At 42.9% G+C, this 24,915-nt stretch overlaps 1 protein-coding gene across 2 annotated transcripts in view; it reads right to left on the bottom strand.

Moving 5' to 3' along the window:
- LOC146630311 (voltage-dependent T-type calcium channel subunit alpha-1H-like) overlaps positions 1–1,427 on the bottom strand; it is a 63,548-nt gene extending 62,121 nt beyond the window's left edge. For both annotated transcript variants that reach the window (XM_085355744.1, XM_085355745.1), the window contains exon 1: positions 1,177–1,427. In XM_085355744.1, the coding sequence (XP_085211870.1) occupies positions 1,177–1,427 (251 nt within the window). The remainder of the gene's footprint in view (positions 1–1,176) is intronic.
- Between the last annotated feature and the right edge of the window lie 23,488 nt (positions 1,428–24,915).

Genomic DNA, 24,915 nt, shown 5'->3' with positions numbered 1-24,915 from the left:
CAGCTCGACGGACTCGCAGAAGGACAGAGAAGCAGACAGAAACGCAAACTCGTATGAAAACAAATACAGCAAGCGGAAGTAAAAAGGCCGTCAGGGCAGAGCTACGCTGTTACTAAGCAACCAGGTGATTCCTCTAAAGAGCCTCACCATGGGAGATTCCCTCGTTTGTGTGAGGGCATTTACACACTTGTGTGTGCGTGTGTGGGCGTGCATGCTGGAAAGCCTGTGTGTGTGTGCGATGATGATGAATGTGTGGTTTTTAAGCATGCCCAGTAAGTTAGTAACAGCCCAGCAGGTAACAGAGCTTCACTGCATTTGTAGTTTTTTCTTCTTCTTCTTTTCTTCTTGGTGTACATTTTATTTATTCAGCAATTATGTATTTATATTTTATGGAGTACACAGAGTGCTGACAGTGGCAAATACCCACAGACGTGTCCTGACAAGTGCATAACGACACACAAGCGCACAAAAAGTAGAACACACACTACACACACACTACACACACACTCACATACACACAGACAGGCAAGCACACAAGGAGTCATAAGCTGTGGAAAATATTCAATTTGGAGAGCCTCAACAAATCCCTGAGGTGTTGCTGACGTTTATGCATGCTTCAGAGTATTCATAGCTGCTCACACACACTACAGCACTGATAACCACACACCTATTCACACTCACACCTTCACAGCAGAGCTGGGTAGAGGTTGAGGCTCAGAGTGAGAGACAGGGAGGGGAATGGGAGGTGAGACGATGAAGACAAAAGCAGTGGAAGCTTTGGGAGGTGATGTGAGTCTTCACTATTTGTGACTCCTGCTGCTGTATAAATGGAGGCCAGTAACAATGCAACTGACAGGCGACTGTAACCCTGGAGATTCATTAGGGCTTGTCACTATGGAAACCTCAAATCAGGAAAAAATGTTGGCCATCTTTCCCTACAACTAATTTTTCCAAGGAAATATCTGGGTACACACACACACACACATACGCACAATACTGACCTTCTCCCCCTGTCCCCTGTGTTTAAACATAAAGTAAACATCTAGGAGCCTGTACAATGGCTCTGAGGAAGCACAGAGCTGAAACACAAACAGACAATCTTTGTCATATTATAAACGCAACCTGCTTGCACACAGGCGCGTGTGCTTCAGGTGCACCGGCTGCAGCGAAGGATATGGGTGGCAGACAGCTCGAAGGCACCAGGACCGCGGTGGGCTGGTTTGGGTCAAAGCCAAAAGAACCACTGGTGCTAGAGCGGGGTAGGGCAGCTCTTCCTTCTCCTTCTCTTCCTCGTCCTCCCCTCTCCGTTCCCTTTCATCTCCCTCAACTGACACGCGCACCTTCTCCCCCTCCTCCTCCTCGTCCTCCTCCTCCTGCGTCGGTCCTCTGTGCTGCTCACGCAGGTCTGGCTCCTGGATGCCCGTCATGGCCGTGCTGTGAACAGCCCGAACCTGAAAGAGGGCGCAGGGGCACGGGCAAACTGTTCAGGACCCGGGAACACAGCCTGCGACAAATTCCTGCAAAAATCCAGGAATCCTATACAGCAACGTAGGCACAGGCATGCTGGGATTTTTGCTTTAATGAGTGCAAACATTTCTCAGAATACAGACTATTAATATCAAAGCATTCACTTAACAGTGTGTTATTTTATTACAAAGCATTTTTGGGGAGGTTATTTTGTGTTGTGGATGTGTGATGCGGTTTGATTGTTTGTGTGGGGAAGAACAGAGTTACGGTTTGGTTAGCAATGGGCACGTTGACTGAATCTACTGTAGAGATTAATCACGTCCTCCCAGCCTACATCTGCTGGATAGCTGAGAAAATACTCGATATGCTCAATATAGCAGCATTCCTATGCAGTGAGGTACAAAAAGTAGCAAAAATACATTTAAGCTAATATCTTGTTGTTGTTGTTTTTTTTTTTTTAAAGAAGCTTAATTTAAGGTTCGTGGTTAAGGACATGCAGCAGATTTACTGTAAGGGCAAAAATACATTTAACAGTATTTTTCCGTAAAGCCTGTATTCCATACAGGAAAGTTTGTTTTACACAGAAATCTGTTCATTCATGCAGATTACAATAGCTGAGAAATAACAAGTTGATTCTGGCAAAATCTGGCACCATAAAATTACTTTAAATTGAAAGTGGAAAGAATTACAGTGTCGGGATGGATGTGTGTGTACAGCGTGTTTGTTTCTGCTGTTTTGCCTTGCAGCTCCCAAAACAAACTGAGATCGTGTGGACTGTCACGCCTGCCACTCTGTCCACGAGCTGAGCAAGAAAGCAGGGGAAAGAAATCTTTCTGTGTTTCTCTGTGAAACAACACACCTTCACCAGAAGAATCGCAGCCAGCAATCCTGTGCAGGAAACATAAATCTACACAAATCTAAACAGAGTGAACTAATAGACATGAGCAGAGGTGCAAACAGGGTCAGCGTCGACAACAGGAAGCACTTAGACCACTTCATAATAATCCTACAGCTGTACCATTCGGTGATGACAACAGGCCATTCCTACTGATGCTTTTAATCCAGACTGGCTTTAAACAATCTGGGCATGCCGAGATGAAGTAGCTTAGACGGCTATTTCTTATTGTCATAAAGTGTGGTGCAGAGTACTGAAGCTGTCGGTGCTTTCGTTTCTTTTTGTCATTTACAATACATTTTCAACTTATGATGATTACCGTTAATTAACTCCATGAGTTATATTTCCTTGAGCTATAATTTGGGATACAATCTGATGAAATGCAGGGACTTGGTCGAGCTACAGCCGCCTGCGTGCTGCCTTAAATTTGTCAGAGCACTGGAATATCATGTCAGAAATGCCAGACTGAATGATGATCTCAGTTTAAATACGATGGCAAGAGCCAGTTTGGTTGTTTTGGCTTGAAACATATGTATTTATTTTGTAAAATTTCATGATATTTTTCAGCTTTACCGGCCACCACACTGGGCAGCATTGGCAGGCAAAGATGGGAGCTGGAGCATGTGATACAGTACACATTGTCATGACTACACAGCAAACGCTGCCCACTGGTGCACAGCGAGCTCGTTCTATTGCTTATTGATCCCCAGAGATTCTGGCAAATCCATTTTAACAGTCCGTAAGTTGGGGCCGGAGCAGAGTTACTTGGACAGTGTGAAGAAGAATCAGAACAACAGAAGTCTGAGCCAACCGTGAGTCCGTGCAGGAATATATATTGTGCCTACAGTGTGGCAGACAACGGGAGAGCTGGCTTGCAAGTTCAAAGCTTGGAGAGCAGTGAGTCTGTGTGTGTGCTTCTGATGAAAATAATAAGATTCAATCTGCCACTGTCATTATTTCCTGTATATTCATTATGGGCACATAGCCTAGACAGTTTAAGGAGTCCAGGCACTTTATGGCATTTTGTTGTGACTCACTAGCTGTTGGGCGGACATCAATTAACCTCTGAAAAAAAAGAACGAAAGAAATAGAAAGCAATTCTCCTGCACAGTTGAAAACCTGCTGATTAGTGCTTTCAAAACATTTTAAAAACTCATTATGAGTCTCCCTCGCTGACAGCCAAAGCCATGTGTGAATCCTTGCGAATCTCAATCAGTGACTAGAACCAAATATATTCACAGCTCTTTAAGACCTCTGAAACCCATTAACTCGGTTTTATACACAGCCTTTACGGCGGACTCATTACGTCTGCGTAAATTGAAAAGAAAAAAAAATCTTTACCAGGAGTGTGTATCGTGTCTGTACATCTCTAAATAGAACATTTCTTTTCATTCAATGCAGGAATTTAAATCCTCGTGAAGGCCACCACGACATTAACGGTGCCACAGCGTTTCCCAGCATTGCTGTGACAGCAAACAAGCAGCAGTCTAATTAATCCGATAATAAACTGCCGAATCTAATAAAAACAAATATTTCCGTTATAGAATGATGCAACAAATCACAAAGGCCTGAGCACGATAAGGTCACTAACTCGGTTTATAGAGCCACACACACTTTATGACTGCTCCTCACCACGTTATTCACATCATTTTATTCTTTACCTTTTTTTTCTTTGCAAAAGACAACCCGCCATTGACAAAGAGCGACAACACAATAACTGGACATTTTTCCTTTCTTTTGTGCCACGGGCTTTCGCCCAGCGCAGAGCCCGGGACAACACAGCGAAGGGGGGAAAAGTACATTATAGCAGCAAAAAAGCGAAAAAAACTTTGCCCGCTGTTCTTACCGGGGAGCAGCGTCCATCCACCAGCGTCACTCACTCCGGGTCCGCCGTGCGCCCGCAGCTCCAGGAGCCCCGTTGCTCCATCTGAGAGCAGCCCCGCTGGTCCTCTGCCTCCTCCCCCTGCCGATATCCAAACTAACTCAGTCCTCCAGTAGGGAGGATGGGGGGGGGGGGAGGAAGGTGAGAAAACGGCGAAGGTGTGTGGCGCGCAAGTTTTAATAAATGGAGAAAGTAAAGTTAAAAAGGAACCAGCTGTCCCCCCTGTGCGCCTGCGTCCCCTCAGCCTGTGGACGCGCTGTGCGGTGTCAGGTACTGGAGTTGAGGCGCACCGGGGAGAGGGAGAGCTGCGTTAAGCCAGACGCAGAGAGCCAGCCCGGACGCGCACGGATTTTACCTTCAAAATAAGACGACCCGGTCCCGGAAGTTGTGCATCAAATCGTCTGAAAACTGACAAATGACGCGTAAAAAAGGCGAACTGCAAATTTTGATAGGAATCCGTGCTGGATACAGATCTCCATCGTTTAAGGTTAGCTCTTTCTCACAGTATAGTTTTCCATAAAGAAAAAGAAATGACAGAGTTGATAAATTACCAGTCATCCCAGTTAAACTTGCCTTTAATAAACCCATTAAAAGCACTTTGTTCACTTGACAAGCAGCTCTTCACTGCCACTCAGCTACACTTTCATTAAGGTCAACACAGATTGATAAACAGCGCTTACGATTTATAACAAACTATTTATTTTTTCATTTGATTTTTTTTATTTATTTTTATTTTTTATTGTAAACCTAAACCGTCTTTTACATTTATCCTCATTACGTGCCATGAAACCCACCACGATGAGCGCTTTAATGACGTGAGGCACAATTTTATTTTGAAAGTTTTGATTGGAGCGGCTCGTTCTTCATGTTGGAGAGCTTGATAGTGACAGAGCGAGTCATAGCATGTGACTTGTCCTCTCGATCTTCTCCGCCTGGCGGTACACAGTAGGTTTTTCCCAATACTCTTCCTCCTGCCTCTGCCTGGCGGCGACCCCGGACAGTGTGTGTGTGTTAGTGTGTGTGTGAGGGAGTGCGTGGGCAGGGTGTGCTGTCATGTATGAGATGATGCTCCACAGTCACACTCTGCAGGGGTGTCGACTCACTAAAACCAGAGAGTTCCGACACAATACCTTTAAATCAGCTTACAGGCGATGCTGTGTCAGGTTTCGGAGGACCACAGTTTACTAACCAACCACAGGCCGCTCCATGATATTTCCATGATGGTGGGCCATCATGAGCATTTACATTAAGAAAAATGCAGTTATGCCAGAATGTCATAATTCACCTGTTTAAGTCCCTCATTAACACCTAAAACACATCATTGAAGCCACGTGTTACACACAGTTATCAGTATTTGTATGTTGTAGATGGTGTTGGGGTAACCACTCTGACTATAAATGACTTAACTCTGGATGAAGGAGGAAGTAAAGCAAAGCCCCAGAAATATAGTTGCTGGCCAAGTTAATAGGTACATGTTAATATTGGCTTGTACCCTTTTTCCCTTCAGAAACAGCCTTACTTCTTTATGGTACAGATTCAGCACGGTGCTGGAAACGTTCCTCAAATGTTTTGGTTTATATTGACATGAAAGCATCACACAGTTCTTGTAGATTGTCGGCTGCACATCCATGATATGAATCTCTCATTTTACCACATGCCAAATGTGCTCTGAGATCTGGTGACTCTGGATTTAAGTCCAGTGAAATCATTGCCATGTTCAAGATGCGGGTTTGAGATGATCTGGGTTTTGTGACGTGTATCATCCATCTGGAGGAAACCATGAGAAGATGGGTACGCTATGGGGGTAAATGGCCAGCAACAACACTCAGGTAGGCTGTAATGTTTAAGCAATGCTCAGTTGGTACTAAGGGGCTCTAAGTGTGGCACGAAAGCAGCCTGATCCGTTGATATAAGATGGATCCATCATTTTGGGATGTTTATAGCAAATTCTGACCCTGATATCCAAATGTTGCAGCAGAAATATAGATTCATCAGACTAGATAATGTTTTTCCAGTCATCTATTGTCCAATTTTGGACTTGAAACTATTTATTGAGACCATAAACGCATCAGTAAAGTGTTTTCAGAAGTCATCAATAACCAGAGCTAAAGCCTTGTTTTGTCACTGACTTCTGTCAGACCTCTTTTTCTAACCATTTGGCCATTAGAAAAACAAGAGGGATAATAAAGGCAGTTGTGTTCTGGTGTCAGTTATCAGACCCAGAGGCTTGTTCGCAAGGGAAATACAAAGAAAAAACATGTTATGTAGCTCATCAGAGAGTGTCCAGACACAGTTGAGATACTCGATCTCAGAGCTGAATGTACTTGAACTACCTTACAACCTTAAAAGCAGCTGCTAACGACAGCTTTGAAAAAAGGCCAAAGCAATGAGTAACCTGTGAAATTCCTTATTTATATGTAATAAAATAAAGATATAAAGTGGCATGAAGTGGAGGCATCAAGTAGTGCTTTGTACTTTGCAGCAATACCTGTGAATCCAGTTTCCATAACTGAAATGAATTTTTTGCTTTAAAGCCAACTCGTTTGCAGTGTAGTCACACTACAGGAGGTAAAAACAAGTGATGTGACGCAGGCGGGGGAAAAGTAAACACCCCTAAATGTTATAAATAGCACTGAAACTGAACCAGGGCTAATTTTTTCTGGGGGTGCCCTGCAATTCCCCAAAGGCCCCCTGGCGGTCCCTGAATTACACTTTGGGAGTTTATATTGGACCTGAAGTAGGCTGTACAGTAGCAAACAGCTTCTAGGGAGCACTAGACTTAAATGCTCTCCTGCTAATATTTTAATATCTACATGCGGCCTCCAAATAATTTTTTTGGGGATGTTTTGTTTGATGTTTACACTTCATTAGACAGGAAACAAGAGTCCCTGGGTGGTGGCTGTGAGGGGCTACATGCTCATTAAATACTAAAAAAATACATTTGGATGGATTAAAAATAGACATTATGTTAATCTTAGGTCTTATTAGCAGCGGGGAGTTTTAACTGTGGCGTGCTGGTGGAAAACCCATGTTGCTGTTGCTTAAATGAGAAGGATTTAGGCTCTGTGTAGTAGTCATTCAGTGACATCTCAGCAGAAGAGTATTTGTCAGAATGTCCAGACTGAAAGCAAAGCAGATTTGAGTGGACTCATGAGAGCATGTGAACTCAGCTTGAGCGAGAAAAGCAAACTTCTCTCTGTGAATGAGCAGATATAAGATGTAAGAAAAGGGAGAGCGACTTGAAAAATCTGTCAACAGAAAGGAGGCACTCCAAATGCATGTGCAGTACAAACTGCAAGAAATATATACCAGCACTTAAACGTGTCCATAACCTGGGAGTTAAGAATCTGCATTTCTCAGTTTTTCTGTGTTTGTGCATTGTAACTGTTTGATCCAGAGAAAAAAGCTGCACTGTGAACAGTTTTTGGTGGACATCAACCACTGTCTCCGGGGATTTCTGCTTCAGCAGGAAATCTACACCGCAGCTACATTAAAATCCCAAACCACTCAGAAACCCTATGTTTTAACATACAGACCAACCCAACGTGCACCTCTGTAGAAATGTAACAACACGTGGTGTTGATGCAGCCCACAACTCGTGATTGGCTTGTTCAGTATCCAGCTACTTTTTTTTGCCACAGCATTTGAATTCACCAGTGAGAGAAATATCACCGCCTCAATATTGTCATACTACACTGATCATACGGTTACATTGTAACCTTGGTTCTCTGAGAAAGAACAATAAATAATGTAGTATATGTTTGCTCCCAAACTCCTCTTAGCCTGAACTACCTGGGGTACCAAGACTTGTAAATTCTATATGATGATGGATTCAAATATTTACTTCAAATAAACAGAACCGTTTCTTTTTCTGCATATTAATATGTAGACACTGTATGTTTGAGGCCAGTTCATGAACATACCCAGTTTTTACATCAAACTTAATCTTTGTGCATAAAACACGTACCTTTTAATGGTCAATAGAAGGTTTAAGTTTTAATAATTTGCAAGTTTTGATTTCTTATCTAGCACATCATCATCATCATCACTATTCTACACCATTAACTGATGGTGAAAGATGGTTACAACAGAAAGTGGTGACTCTTTCTGGACATTTGCACCCTATGTCTAAAGAACTGTAATCGCCGTAAAAGGCTTTAAGCCAGGGCTGCCCAATCCCAGTCCTCGAGAGCTACTATCCTGCAGCTTTTAGATGCATCCCTACTCCAACACAGCTGAATCAAATGAATGGCTTGTTATCAGGCCTTTGCCAAACATGATGGCATGCTGAAGAGGTAACCAAACCATTTGATTCAGCTGTGTTGGAGTAGGGATGCATCTAAAACCTGCAGGACGGTAGCTCTCGAGGACCGGGATTGGGCACCCCTGCTTTAAGCAGTTGCTGTGAATGAAGTATTTCCTTTTCCAGTCATTTCTGTCTTAATTTATGTATTTACATTTGAAAGCCATTATTACTGATGTAAGGATTATAGTGTCTGACCTGTCTAGGCCTTTCCTCTTTTAGTGACCATGTAAATGTGTAAATGTTAATTTGCACTGCTCAAAATTATATATGTTATATTAACATAATCATAGCATCAGTGTAAGAACTAACAAATGTCAGCAATGGAGATGGCGGAAAATATCAGAATGGATGAAGAAGTGGAAAAACTCCAGGGACAGATTTGTAAAGACGGGGATCCAGGAGGAAAAAAAAATCCTAATTAGTTCCTATTGGCTGGCACCACATATAAAACGCCGGAACATGGTAATTAACACATAATGCACCAGCACAAGCATAAATGTCGGCAATGACGTTACACATTTACGTGGGGCAATCGTGGCTCAAGAGTTAGAAGTTCGCCTTGTAATCGGAAGGTTGCCGGTTCGAGCCCCGGCTTGGACAGTCTCGGTCGTTGTGTCCTTGGGCAAGATACTTCACACGTTGCCTACTGGTGGTGGTCAGAGGGCCCGGTGGCGCCAGTGTCCGGCAGCCTCGCCTCTGTCAGTGCGCCCCAGGGTGGCTGTGGCTACAATGTAGCTGCCATCACCAGTGTGTGAATGTGTGTGTGAATGGGTGGATGACTGGATATGTAAAGCGCTTTGGGGTCCTTAGGGACTAGTAAAGCGCTATATAAATACAGGCCATTTACCATTTACGTAGGTTACACAGTAGGCTTTACTAAGATTCACCACAAAACTCTAAATCAGGCCTTAGACATCAGCCTCTGTTTTTAGTCATTTTCTTCTGGGCCTCAGCTGTACTTATGCTAAGGCTGATTGTAGATGTGATATATTATTTAACTCCTGAATGCATATCTGAGTGTGTCATCATCATCAGAGAACTGAAGTGACAGCATGTGCATAGAGCCAAAGTGACACACTAGATGTTTCCACTGAAGATGATCATGCCAAGTCCTTTAAGTCATCAGTATACTTGAGCTGGACCAACTAAATTAATTAATGATGATTCAACTTATTTACTGCAGATGAGCCCAAGTTAATTTAATTGAGCTGATCCAACTCATGCAAATTACGTTAATCTTGATGCTAATAGAAAGCCACTTATTAATGTGGAAATCCTTTCCATGATTATTTTAAGTTATTTTTTGGAGTGTTTAACAAAGTCTAGAGTCTGGTTAACATAAAACTTGTCATAGGCATATTTTATTCTTCCAGTTTAATGGATTTATAACAAAATTGTCATAGTTGTCCTCTTGACGCTTGTCCTTAGGGTCACGGATGTCTGGAGCCTATCCCGTCTGTCACAGGGCCAGAGGCAGGGTTCCCTGGACAGGTCAGCGGCCTATCACAGGGCCAACACAGAGAGACAGTCAAACATTTACAGTAATTTAGAATCAACGATTAATCTACTCACGCTAACTGCATGTCTTTGGAATGGACTCACGCAAATACAGGGAGAACATGCAAACTCTGAATGAGACTTGTAGCAGAGAGCACTTTGAGTGCTCAGTTTGAGTAGAATAGCACTATATAAGAACGACACTCATATTCAGACTTTAGGTCAGTGAAGGTGATGTAAAAGCAACATCCTTACAGAACTCTGAAGACTTCTCACTGATCAGGAGAAGAGATCGATACGTGATCGCACAATCCAGATTCAAATTCAGTTTTTCGAAGGCGTTGATTACTTCTGACAGCTGGAACAGAACATTTGAGGAGAATCCGCGAAGACGGTTTTCCACAGATGGAACTTCTCTGAGCTGATCACCTTTCTGCTTCCAAATAGGGAGAATGACTCCTTGTCACCAGTCGGCTGGTAACTTCTCTTAAACCCAGATGCTGTTGATTATTTTTTTCTATTTTCCTACTCTATTATTCAATTTTTTCTTGAAGAGCGCTCTGGTGTCAAGATGTCAGTTTTGATGACGACAGCTCTGTAAACGGAGGCGTGCCTGAAGCTAGCGATGAGCTGAACTTTTGATTTTCATTTTCATTTGCTTTAGAATTTTTTCATAAAGTGAATGAATGAGGAGAATCATAACAAATGCAGACGCTTTCACAGATTTCCATCAGAGTCATCCAGACACAAGTGGAGGAAATGTGTCGAAGGAGGGCTCATCGCACCAGTTCCTCCGTCTGAAAATCAAAGGTATCTAGTGGCTTCGTGTTTTCTCTTTAATTTGTAACCTGCTTCATGTCGTAAGTTGAAGTGAAAATCGTTATCTGTTGAGGGTGGGGGGTAGTGGGGGCACTTGACATGAAGTAACCGTATCAAATGATACATCATTCGGGGTTGCGCGGGTCTACACTGAAATGCTGAGATATTTTGCTCAGGACTTAACTACAGAAGCAGATGATTTACCTCTGGGACTACAAACTAAGATTAGGTTTTCACTCAGCGCAGGAAAACACTGTGCGGTACACAATCTTCACTCACAGCAGGCAGACTCTACAGAGCTATTGTAACTCTTAAACCTACATCATACATCAAAGATTTAGTGCATCTCAACAACACGGTTTAAGATATCTAGCACACGCACGTTGAACCGCGCAAACACTCACGCCGACCTCTGCAGCTAATATCCTACTCTCCCGGAGGAGCAGACTGATGAGCATTGTTTGAAGCCGCTGCGTGAGTGTTTGTGCGTGCGCGCGCTGGTTGTAATCCGCTGTTATTGGGTCTCCCTGGCTGTGTGTTCCCACTCCCACTCCCATTCGTTTTCCCGCTCCTGCAGCTCATCTCATCTCCCTCACACTTACTGTCTTGTGTAACTCATGCAAGACTTTCTGCTCCACGGAATCATTTCATGCATTTTTTACTCCAGCCTTGTCATCGTGGTGTGTTCAAATGCTGGTTTACATTAGTACGGAAATGCACACACACACACACACACACACACACACACAAACACACACACACACACACACACACACACACACACACACACACACACACACACACACACACACACACACACACAAATACATTCCCTCTGTTATCAGTTGAGAATGGGTATCTAGGCCAAACATTATTATCAGTGTGTGGTAGGCGCCCCTTGGGTGTGTTTCCATGGTGACCATCACATAACATTATATATAGGGACATGCTTTATTTCATGCCATTGTCACAGATACGCACACACACTCAAAAACACACACACACACACACACTGTGGGAATTCGATTACAGATCAATGATCCTGATCAATCGTTGAAATAGTCATGACAACCCCCCGAGGGAACATCCTCACACAAAGAACACACAGACACACACACTCACACACGTACTGTAAATGCACATTTGTGAACAGTGTGAGACTAAATGCTTCCACTCCTTTACCTGATCTGTGTATGAAGAGGGTAACACAGACACACACAGACACACACACACACACACAGCACGGTCAGCTGTCTCAGTGTCAGCTTGTTAAAGTTCAGAGCAGGAAGACAAAGGAAGCAACGGTAATTAACTGGTTTCTTTTCCTTCACGTCTGTTTAAACCATCTGAGGCAATTCTGACAGACAACACACTCGTCACAAAAACCAAGAGCTGTTTGTAAACTCATTAATTAATTAACGTCAACATGAAACAGGTAGAGAGCAAATTCGAATGTGAGAAATATAAAGACTGCAGGAGGAATACAAGGTCGCACTGTGGGAAAAACTGAGTGACATCTTGAGGAAGTTATGAAATATTTCTCGCACGTTAAGTCTAAAAGGGTATAATAGAAAATTATAGTTCACTGTAAAAAGCTTTTTTTATTTGGTTATGATAAAATTACATAATAATACCAGAGGGGGGAAAAGCCTAGAAAGTGCATATTGAGTATATAGAGTGCTACAGCAGCTATATGCAGCACTCCCAGAAACAGGAGGAACATTTTTGATTTTAGATGTCATTATAAATCCAGCCCTCAGACGGCTGTTACATCATTTTGCATTGATGAATTACACAGTGATAAATCGAGCAGTACTTATAGAGCTTTTCTGGTCTAACTAAGACTTGAGCACGCTTCTTTAAAGCGACACACACATTAATGCTGCTCTTTATTTTATGCCTTAAAAACTTTCTAGATGTCGCACACGCTGATGCCTCAGGAGCGATAGCTTGCCCAAAGACACTGTGGCACATGACCGTTTTTTAACATGTGATTACACTGTAAAAAATATCAAGATCAGTTAAACTGTTCCAGCGGTTAAAAGAGCCATCATGAGCAATTTTTACTAAACAAAAACAAACAAAAAACTCTGTAAGGAAACAAAACACATTTTTAGTGAAGGTGACACAGCCTGCATAATATAAATAAGATACAAATAAGCATATTAATATTACTAAGAGGTAATTCTCATTTTTAACCAAGTACGGCCACTTTGCAGGAGGCTACTCATGATTGTTTGGTGTTGTAACTTTTCAAAACTTATTTTCCCATCCGGGGGGAGGTGGGGGGGGGGGGGGGGGGGTGTTAACCCATGCATGTCTGTGGACAGTAGGAGGAAAGAGGCTCCACGCAGGTGTGATAGATTGATTATTTGTTGAAGTCCATAATGGAGTAAAAAGTTGTGGTTAAAAGTTACCCAATATATTATTCAATTTATTTCAAATATGTAAATGTATAAACAAGGGTAAAAGAAGTCCCATTAAGAGACGTAATGTAACACAGGCTAAAATAGTTAAAAGAGTTCATGACTATGTTCAACCGGATAATAATCCTTAATGTGACTACAACCTGTGTAACATTCAATCTGTGATCTACTTGTCGAGCCTGGGAAATAATCCATGTGATTTAGTGATCATGATTGATTAGTTATGCCTGCTGTTGCCGGAAGGGGGAGCTCTGGCCACGATGCCTCATTCGCAATGAAGCTGCTAAAAGAGAAGCATCGTGTCTGAGCGTCGTCATTGACTTATCCCCTTTTCAGGTAATAATTGTGCAATTCTGCTGTTGGACTTTACAAATATGTATGTTGAGTTGTACTGACCGTGTTTCCAAATGTACCAAGAGGTTACTAGGAATACTTAGATGACCTGTGTTAACTGTGATGTTAGGATAAGCTATAAGCAGCAAGCTAAGCTAAGCGCTCTGTTGGTGGCTAGCATGAAGCATTATCGTGCCAGACTGTGTATGAAACATACATTGTGTGCATTTTGCATTTGATCTGGACGAAGAACATGTTTATTTTGTATGAAGAGACAAATGCCTATTAGTGTTTTTATATGAATATTTTGTTTATTTTCTGTACATTTCAGTTTAATGATCTAAGTTTGTCTATTGATTCATAACCTGTTTTTGTAAATTCTTACATTCAATTTAATCTGTAACTTATAGAAAAGGAAAGAAAACAGTCTTGAGATATATTGTCTTACAACTAACAGAGACTGTACATCGTTGTTAAGATGTTTAATACTTTTGTATGTATGTTTATATTTCTGAATCATTCGCAATGAAGCTGCTAAAAGAGAAGCATCGTGTCTGAGCGTCGTCATTGACTTATCCCCTTTTCAGCCCCTTTTCAGGGTGTAACATTTTGGAGGCACCGCTGGGATGGATGTGATGAGGGCCCGCTGTCCCAGATAGACGCCCCAGTCATCATTCAACCCCTCACATCAAATACCACGGTGGGAGATACAGTGTGCTGGTTTCGACAGTTACGCAGAGGGACCTGCATGCAACCTGAGGTTAACTACTGGTGCCAGGGAAGCTGCACTGACTCTTCTGCAAAGAGGTCTTACATCACACTAATCTTTTCCACAAGCCACAGACTGAAATGGAGTCTTCAGGGCTAGAGGACCTGAAGTTAGAAGTTGCTGGTACATTGTATACAGTGACAAGAGACATTTTGATCGAAGTTTGTGATTTCCTAAATATTGCTGGTTCAAAACTTGAAAGGGTATCGGGTAAAAGTCGTTCCTCTCTCATTTCCTATATAATACAGCACTTAGAAAGAGAGGAGCTGGATGAGCTTGAAGATGAGGGAATGTCTGAGCTACTGATTTTGAAAGACAAAATTTTGGAGTTGCAACAGGCTGCTCAGAACGGTACATCGGGACACAAAACCTCAGATACTAACCAGACAGATGAGGTGCAGGAACAGGTTGGTGAGGCCTCAGAAGAAGAACAACTGATAAAGGAAATAGAGGCGCTTCAGTTGGCTCTTGCATTATCACGACAGAACAAGGCGAAGCAACCTAGTACAGCCAAACTGTCGATGAGTGTGGGGGACAATAGTGCTAAACAAACCCCTCCACCTTTTCTGACACTACCGTGGGGCAGAGAATTCAAAATAGCAGGTCAGATTGGTGAGCCTGGCCAAAAGGATAAACTAACTTTTTCCAGCCTAGCTCATCAGATTGAACAAGGCATCAGCAAAGGAGTCCCTGAAATAGAAATAGTTGATGCAGTAATTAGGGCGATAGCACCAGGCTTACAATTGCGTAGCTACCTAGAGGGCAAAACCAACCTTACGTTGCCTACCCTGAGGAGGATTCTAAGGTCCCACTACCAAGAACGAGGGGCAACAGAACTTTACAAACAACTCACGTCAGAGGTCCAAAGCATTAAAGAAACCCCACAAACTTTCTTAATCCGTGCCCTAGACTTAAGACAGAAAATTCTGTTTGCATCGCAAGAAGCTGAATCTGGCTTAAGATATGATCCTGTGCTTGTACAGAGCATGTTCCTTCATACAGTTCTGACAGGCCTGCAAAATGATAACATTAAGAGTGACCTCCAGCCCTACCTACAGGAAACCACAACCAGTGATGAGCTCCTCCTTGAGAAACTCAATGTTGCCTGTGCAAATGAAGCAGAGAGACAAAATAAAAAGAAGTTACTCTCCCAGCAGCGGCCAACCACTGTGCATTCACTTCAGTCTGACACCCCTGCAGATAAAAAAAGGGAAATACCTAAAACCTGAATCCATCAGCAAAGCTCAGCCTGACCTACTAAATGAACTTAAAGAAATCCGTTCTGACATGGCATTATTGAAAAATCTTGGTGCTGAAGTTGCACAAATCAAAGAAATAATTCAACAGCCTAGTCCAGCACAAACACAGTATTCTGCCTCACTTGCAGCACCAGAATGTGTTCCCTTTTCTCATCTTGAGCATCTGCCACAAAACTACTGGCCTCCTGTGGGACCTGGACGGAGAGGTGATACAGCTCAGTATCAACAGAGGTTTGCACCACAACGTCAGTATCCTGCTGTAAACCGAGCACGCCTAAGGAAATGCTTTGGCTGCCAGCAAAGTGGGACTGAGTACTGCAACCATTGCTATCGATGTGGTAGCAGTGAACACTTTCTCGCAGGTTGCAGGGCGAAACTAACTAGACCAGACAAAGATCAACCTTTAAACGGACAGTGGTTGCCCCCACGGGACAGGGAGTAACCAATAATAGTGTAACGTCCCAACAGCTTTGCTATTACTGTGGTGTTCTGGGAAAACTCAAAAGACTCAGAAGGTGTGCAGCTTGTAAAAAAAGCACTTATTGTTCTAAGATGTGCCAAGCTGAGCACTGGCCCAGACACAGAAAACAATGCAACAAACACTCTCAGCCTCAAGTAAATCAGCACACGCACCCAAAGGCAAGTGTTATTCACCCCAAAAGGGTGGACAGCCAGTCCCATCTTGTTGCTCTTGTTGGGAAACAGTGTATAGTTGACTGTTATATACAAGGCCACCAAACTCAAGCCTTATGGGATACAGGCTCCCAAGTGTGTATTGTTAATGAAGAGTGGAAAAAGAAGTATTTACCACATGAGAAATTAAGAGATGTTTCTGAGTTACTTGATGCACCTGACGATTTAAAAATCTCAGCTGCTAATGGTCAAAACATCCCTTACAAGGGTTTCATTGAAGTCACTTTTGGTCTAGCTGCTGAGGGAGCAAACCCTAAAGAACTTGTAGTCCCCATGTTAGTGATGAAAGGCGGAAGTCTTTCGCAGCCCATTCTAGGCTTTAATGTCATTGAGCAAATACTGAAAACTAGTACTATAGAGCAAATGGATGCTGAAAGAACTGAGCAGCTGCACGAGGCATTAAGAGGGGCTTTCCCTTGCCTTAAAAGAGAAAATGTCACAACCTTTATTGATTTAGTGACTGCTAAACAATCACATGATTTTGTTGTGAGAACAACAAAAGAGAAAGTCATTGTACCCAAACACACTTCTGTTCAGATTGACTGTAAGGTGCAGACCCGCCCGCTGAAGGAAGACACTACACTTCTCTTTGAGCCTGACATAAACCCTCAGTGGGCTGAAGGTCTGGAGTTTTGTGAGACACTAGTAGGACTCAGAAGGGGGGTCCCCCCCTATATTGTTCTTGATGTGCAAAATCCCACTGATCACGACATTGAGCTGTCAGGAAAAACTGTTGTGGGCACCTTAGAGCAAATTCAAGCTGTGTACCCAGCGACAGTTTTAGAGAAATCTGACCAGTGCTCCCCATTATTGGTGAATCAAGTGAATGCAGAGAGCGAGCAAATTCCTGACACCTCATGGGAACCACCAATTGACCTTACGCACCTGAGTGAATCTGAAAGGGGGGTGGTGCAAAAGATGCTCCGTGAGGAATGCTCTTCCTTTTCCAAATCAGATGATGATATTGGATGTATCGACAAGTTGAAACTGAAGATATCATTGAAGGATATGGATCCTGTAGCACGCACTTACCTGTCGGTACCAAAGCCGCTATACAAAGAGATGAAAGAGTATCTGCACAACTTTATTGCACAAGGATGGGTCACGAAATCCAACTCATCTTATGCCTCACCAGTTGTCTGTGTGAGAAAGAAGGACGGCAGCTTACGTCTCTGTATAGATTACAGAGAACTAAACAAAAAGACTCATCCAGACAGACAACCAATCCCTCGAGTGCAGGACATTCTCGACAGTCTTGGCGGCAACTCATGGTTTTCATTGTTAGACCAAGGCAAGGCCTACCATCAGGGCTTTATGGATGAAGGCAGCCGACCTTTAACTGCTTTTGTGACACCATGGGGCCTGTACGAATGGATAAGGATTCCATTCGGGCTGATGAATGCACCTGCAGCCTTCCAACGCTGCATGGAAGAGTGTCTGGAAGAGGTGCGAGACAACATCTGTGTACCCTACCTTGATGACACTCTAGTGTACAGTCATTCATTTGATGATCATGTCAATCATGTCAGAAAAGTGCTTCAACTACTGAGGAAGTATGGGATCAAGCTTAAACCCAGTAAATGTGAATTATTCAAACACGAGGTTCGCTATCTAGGGAGAATTGTTTCAGCCGAAGGTAGCAAAATTGATCCAGCTGACACCAATGCAGTGACTGCCTTGAAGGACAGGAGACCAAGCAATGTGGGAGAGCTGCGAACTGTCTTGGGCTTGTTAAGTTACTATAGGCAGTACATACGGGACTTCTCCCGTATTGCAGGTCCACTGTATAGCTTGTTGAAGGGCACAGCGGAAGATAACAATGTATCCCAAAACCAGACAAACACAAAACAAGTCACAAGAAAGAGTAAAGGGGTTCCATCACACAAGTCAATTGTGTGGACTGAAGAACATCAGCGCATATTGGAACGACTAATAGACTGCCTAGTTGAGCCACCAGTCCTCGGGTTCCCAGATTTTTCTAAACCATTCATCCTCCATACCGATGCCTCAGCCCAAGGCCTCGGAGCAGTCCTATACCAACAACAAGATAATAAACTCCGTGTGATCGCTTATGGCTCCCGGACATTGACTGCAGCTGAACGAAACTATCATCTTCACTCAGGAAAACTGGAGTTTCTCGCACTGAAGTGGGCCGTCACAGAGAAATTCAGAGATTATCTTTATTATGCGCCTACTTTCACTGTGTTCACTGACAATAACCCCCTCACCTACATCCTTTCAAGTGCCAAGCTAAATGCAACTGGATATAGATGGGTGGCAGAGCTTGCAGACTTCCATTTCACCATCCGATATCGCCCAGGTAGAGAGAATGTGGATGCTGACAGTCTTTCAAGAATGCCTTTTGAGATAGAGGAAATGATGGAACAGTGTACAGAGGAAATGGGTTCAGATTGTGTGGCAGCAATAACCCAAGTTGTGGAGACTCCAGATTTCAACTCACCAATGGTCTGCCCCATACTCACCCGTCTCCAGTGTACATCAGTGAGTGAAGAACCACACAACCAATTTTCGGTTACAGAGGTCAAACAAGCACAGCAAGATGATGGAAATATTGGCCCAATAATGCAGTGCAAAATGAGGAATGAAAAGCCAACAAGGCATGAACTTAATACACTAAGTGCCCAAAGCAAGTGTCTCCTGCGTGAATGGGAAAGACTTCATATTGATGAAGATGGTATTCTTTGCAGAAAAACCACAACCAAGAGACAGCTTGTGTTGCCTGAAAAGTACAAAGAAACTGTACTGAGAGAATTGCATGATGAGATGGGTCATCAGGGCACTGATCGAACAACATCATTGATCAGAGATAGATTCTTTTGGCCTTACATGCAACGAGACATTGAACATTATGTGACAAAGACCTGCACTTGCCTGAAACAAAAGATACCATGTAAAGAAGCGAGGGCACCGCTCACCAGTATTGTTACCACACAGCCGTTTGAACTGGTGTCAATAGATTTTCTCCACTTGGACAAGTGTAAGGGTGGTTACGAGTATATTTTGGTGATTGTTGACCACTTTACTCGTTTTGCACAGGCTTATGCCACCACCTCCAAGTCTGGCAAAACGGTTGCTGATCGCATCTTTAATGACTACGCCTTGAAGTTTGGACTGCCAGCACGGATACACCATGACCAAGGTGGCGAATTTGAGAACCAGCTCTTTGCCCAGCTGAAAAAGAACTGTGGCATATTGGGATCCCGAACTACACCATACCACCCACAAGGGAATGGACAAGTTGAACGGTTCAACCGGACGTTACTACAAATGTTGAGGACACTTACTGATAGGCAGAAGACAAGTTGGAAAGAGTCCTTGAACAAGCTTATCTACGCCTATAACTGCACACGAAGTGAGGTAACTGGGTTTTCTCCTTTCTACCTTCTCTTTGGAAGGTCCCCAAGGTTACCTATTGATCTGCTGTTTGGTCTCACCTCTGAGACAGGGAAAACAGACCACCGAACCTACATGGAGAAATGGACACGAGAAATGCAAGAGGCATATGACATAGCACGGGAGAATGCAAAGAAGTCAGCAGACAGGAGTAAAAAACATTATGATGGGAAAGTGAGAAGCTCTGTGTTATACCCTGGCGATCGTGTTCTTGTCCGAAATCTGACCCCTAGAGGAGGAACGGGGAAGCTTCGTAATCACTGGGAACAGGACATCAATGTTGTCATCCGTCAAGTTGCAGAAGGCCTCCCCGTGTATGAGGTGAAACCAGAGCAAGGGAGGGGAAGGTCAAGAATCATGCACCGCAACCTGCTGCTGCCATGTGATTACTTACCCCTGGAAAGGCCACCAGAAGTATCACCGAAGCAAAAGAAAAGAAGAGTGAGGGAAAAAGACGCAGAACAGGTGAACCAGGAAGTAGAAGATGACGAGGAGGAGTGGGGGTACTATTATGGGCCCGTAACACAGACTCAAGTGCCCAGTACAGAGAGGGTCACAGAGCATGGTGATGACCAGGAGAAACCAGAGGCCGGTGGTAATGGACCACTGGGTGAAGAAAGGCTCATGTCGTACACAGAGGAGCCTGCGACACAGGACGGAAATAGGCCACAGGAAGAAGACCATCAAGAGGAAGATGGACAAGTAGTTGGAGAGGTAATGGATGACACTCTAGCATCTCCACGCCCATGCTTGCCTGAAAGCAACAAAGGAGGGACCTATAGTTTGCCAAGGAGGGAGAGACGAGCCCCTAAGGTTTTCACCTATGATCAGCTGGGTACTCCAACATGCTACAGTACAGTGTGTACAAACGAAATGCCCTACCAGTATCAACCCATACAACACAGAGACATTCAACCAATGTGGCCTAATTCATTCCAAATTTGTCAGCCACTATTCATGCAAGGATACTGAACAAAGAACAGACTTAAGACTCAGTACAAAAGAGGAAACTAAGATTAAAAACAACTGGATTTTGTGACATTTTGTTAAGTTTTAGTTCATAAGAGTTGTGATGTCGGGACGACATCTAATTTTGTGGGGGAGTGTGTGATAGATTGATTATTTGTTGAAGTCCATAATGGAGTAAAAAGTTGTGGTTAAAAGTTACCCAATATATTATTCAATTTATTTCAAATATGTAAATGTATAAACAAGGGTAAAAGAAGTCCCATTAAGAGACGTAATGTAACACAGGCTAAAATAGTTAAAAGAGTTCATGACTATGTTCAACCGGATAATAATCCTTAATGTGACTACAACCTGTGTAACATTCAATCTGTGATCTACTTGTCGAGCCTGGGAAATAATCCATGTGATTTAGTGATCATGATTGATTAGTTATGCCTGCTGTTGCCGGAAGGGGGAGCTCTGGCCACGATGCCTCATTCGCAATGAAGCTGCTAAAAGAGAAGCATCGTGTCTGAGCGTCGTCATTGACTTATCCCCTTTTCAGGTAATAATTGTGCAATTCTGCTGTTGGACTTTACAAATATGTATGTTGAGTTGTACTGACCGTGTTTCCAAATGTACCAAGAGGTTACTAGGAATACTTAGATGACCTGTGTTAACTGTGATGTTAGGATAAGCTATAAGCAGCAAGCTAAGCTAAGCGCTCTGTTGGTGGCTAGCATGAAGCATTATCGTGCCAGACTGTGTATGAAACATACATTGTGTGCATTTTGCATTTGATCTGGACGAAGAACATGTTTATTTTGTATGAAGAGACAAATGCCTATTAGTGTTTTTATATGAATATTTTGTTTATTTTCTGTACATTTCAGTTTAATGATCTAAGTTTGTCTATTGATTCATAACCTGTTTTTGTAAATTCTTACATTCAATTTAATCTGTAACTTATAGAAAAGGAAAGAAAACAGTCTTGAGATATATTGTCTTACAACTAACAGAGACTGTACATCGTTGTTAAGATGTTTAATACTTTTGTATGTATGTTTATATTTCTGAATCATTCGCAATGAAGCTGCTAAAAGAGAAGCATCGTGTCTGAGCGTCGTCATTGACTTATCCCCTTTTCAGCCCCTTTTCAGGGTGTAACACAGGCACAGACACATGCAGAAAAGCCCAACCCACCACACCGTCTGCATTTAAGATCTTATAAAGCAATTCTAATACAATTTGTTTACTTTTTTTCCTGTTTTCAGCTACTAGTGGTAACTAGTTATTTTCAAATTTGGTATATAAGTTTAACATTTTTATAATTGGAGAATCAAAGTATCACTAACTCCACTGATAAATAAAAATTAAAGTATAAAAAACAATTATAAAAATGATGTTTATTTTATCTTCATGTATTTTGTGTTTGTTTGTTTGTTTGTTTTTGCCAAAGCCAAATTGGGGCAAGTGGACAAATGAGAAATATGTTTGATTTATAGGCACCTTCAAGCAATTAAATATCAAAATCACAGTATGGATAAAGTTCGGCTTTGAAGAAAGGGAGAGAATCGATGCTGTGAACGTAGTGAGCCGAGATGGTTAAAGTGAGCCTAAAGCCTGGACTTGAAGACCTACAAGCACTGCAGTAGTCTTGTTAAAGAGGCCTTCCAGTTCCTGCTTTATTAGGTGCATCTGTTGAAAACTAACGTGGCTCACCAAAGCAGTCACTGAATGCACTGACCTGATGTTGAAAATGCTCAACTGTTGCTTAAACCATCATGAAGAAGTGCTGATTAATGTTGCTCTGAAGGCTGAAAATTGCGCTTTTTGAATTGCACAACATTGCGTTTAAGTCTTTGTAATCTTTATTCAGCCCTCGCTGACATCATTCCTAATAATATATCTGTTTGTCTTCTTTCTCACATTCGTCCCCAACATACAGCACGTTTCAATTGCACTGCTGTAAACCATCACCTCGCACGAAAGCAGCTTAATGAAGGCGTTTTATTTGGAGTCACACATCAAAGTTTTGGTTGTCTGTGTCTCCATAATAACAACTTGAGCCCCGATGTTTTGCTGCGTTACAGCTGGATTTATCCCATCAGGCGGGAACATTACTGACTCATCCTTTTTATTAGTTCAGGGAAACATATCTATCAGAAAATACATTCCCCCTCCCTCTCTTTCTCTCCCTCTCTCTGTCTCTCTTGCCTTTTTTCCTGCGCTCTGTTGGTAAGTATAAATGCACACTCGTCCACACAAATGCACGGGCGATCATGCACACATAAGCAGCATCTTTCCCTTAGACGTTATATTTATGACAGGAGATAAGACGAGACTTAAGGCTGTAAGCCCGGCACTGGAGAAGCATCTTTTCCGACAATCAGCTGAAGTGAAGTTGCTTAGCAACCTTTGGCCTTGATGACAGGAAATGATGTCACGCTTACGAGACAAAACATAAGCAGACACACGCATACACACACACATGCAGAGGCAGATAACAGGTGCACACATGTGGAGTTACCCTGCAGTGATGGCAGAGGAGAGGAATAATGAGTTGTGATGATAATCTGGGCACAAGTTAAAACAATATATTAATCTTCTCTAATGCTCTCGCTGAGCTCTGAGTCCATTAAGGATGACCTTATATATACATTTATGCACGTACACACACATACACACACAGAGACACACAGATAATCCGCAGACTAACTGAGAACGTCCTTTTACGCGCTGCTGTTTGAGGGAAATACATCTGCTGCTCTCTTGTTTCTCTGTGTTCCTTCCATCTGTCTGTGAACCCATCTCCAGCCTCCAGCCTGTTCTCTGTGATCCTGCGGTCACGCCATCACTCAGCATGGGCGCACGCATCACAGCGAAACCTGCTGTGTGCCGTGTTCTCCTGGAGGGAGGGAAGGGTGGGAACATGCGGGGTTGTATTTTTTTGAACCTAAGGCAACATGAGAGAAGGTTTTTCATTGTTAATTTGTTTCACTCCCAATTTTGTAAAAGTTACAGGACTTAGAGCACCACACAGTGTTCACTGCGTCTTACTGCAGCTTTCTTTCTGGGACGTTTCACTTTAATTATTCATGTTTGCGAAAAAAAAAAGAAAAGAAAAGGGATGAGCTGCCAAAGCCAAAGACTCACTGCTGAATCCAGAAGACTGCTTTCAAGGATACAAACCACCATCTAATATTCATTCAAATATACAGCAGTACTCCACAAAGTGTTTGTACTGTGCGTCCCATGCAAAACAAAAGCAAGGATAAAGTCCAGATTTAACTTTGGGATTTGGCTTGAATCTTAAACGTTAAAGTGGTCATGTGTGAGTGAATATACTTGTATAAGTTCAAAGTCACTTTTGAAGTTTCATCTTAATTGTTGGAAATATACAGTTTTTAAATGGTGCAGGTTCAATTCGTCATGCTCTGTTAACTGTTGGCATTGAAGAGAAACATAATTCATGCACACATTAAGGTAGTGCATGATCTGCATATAAATGTCAGTCCAAGAAATTCACTTTACACGAGGAATCCAAACATAAATGTTTTAAACAGTCCACACTTCATTAGGTACACCCATTTAATTGCTCAGCATTCAATACCATCGTTCCCTCGAAGCTGGACAGGAAACTGCAGGATCTAGGACTGAGCAGCTCCCTCTGCAGCTGGATCCTTAGCTTCCTGTCTGACAGACGCCAAGTGGTCAGACTGGGCAGCATCACCTCATCCCCCATCACACTGAACACTGGTGCTCCACAGGGGTGTGTACTGAGCCCTCTCCTGTACTCACTCTACACCTACGACTGCACGACCACTAACAACTCCAACATCATTGTAAAGTTTGCGGACGACACTACAGTGGTGGGTCTTATCACCAACAGTGATGAGACAGCTTACAGGGAGGAGGTCAGCGCCCTGACCCACCCTCAACGTCGCAAAGACAAAGGAGTTGATAGTGGACTTCCGGAGGTGCAGAGAAGTACACACCCCCATCACCATCAACGGCGCTGCTGTGGAGAGAGTGAGCAGCTTCCGGTTCCTTGGTGTACATCTGGCTGAGGATCTTACGTGGTCAGTACACACAAACAAAACAGTGAAGAAGGCGCAGCAGCGCCTCTTCTTTCTCAGGAGACTGAAAAGATTTGGCATGAGCCCTCGCATCCTCAGGACCTTCTATCACTGTGCCATTGAGAGCA

Source organism: Diplotaxodon limnothrissa, linkage group LG6 (genome assembly GCF_057381915.1).
Source record: "Diplotaxodon limnothrissa isolate DT_005_m linkage group LG6, D_limnothrissa_male_GT1.1, whole genome shotgun sequence".
In the NCBI taxonomy this organism is placed as follows: Eukaryota; Metazoa; Chordata; class Actinopteri; order Cichliformes; family Cichlidae; genus Diplotaxodon; species Diplotaxodon limnothrissa.
The sequence above is the reverse complement of the archived record's forward strand: the minus strand, read 5'-3'. Positions and strand labels throughout refer to the sequence as shown.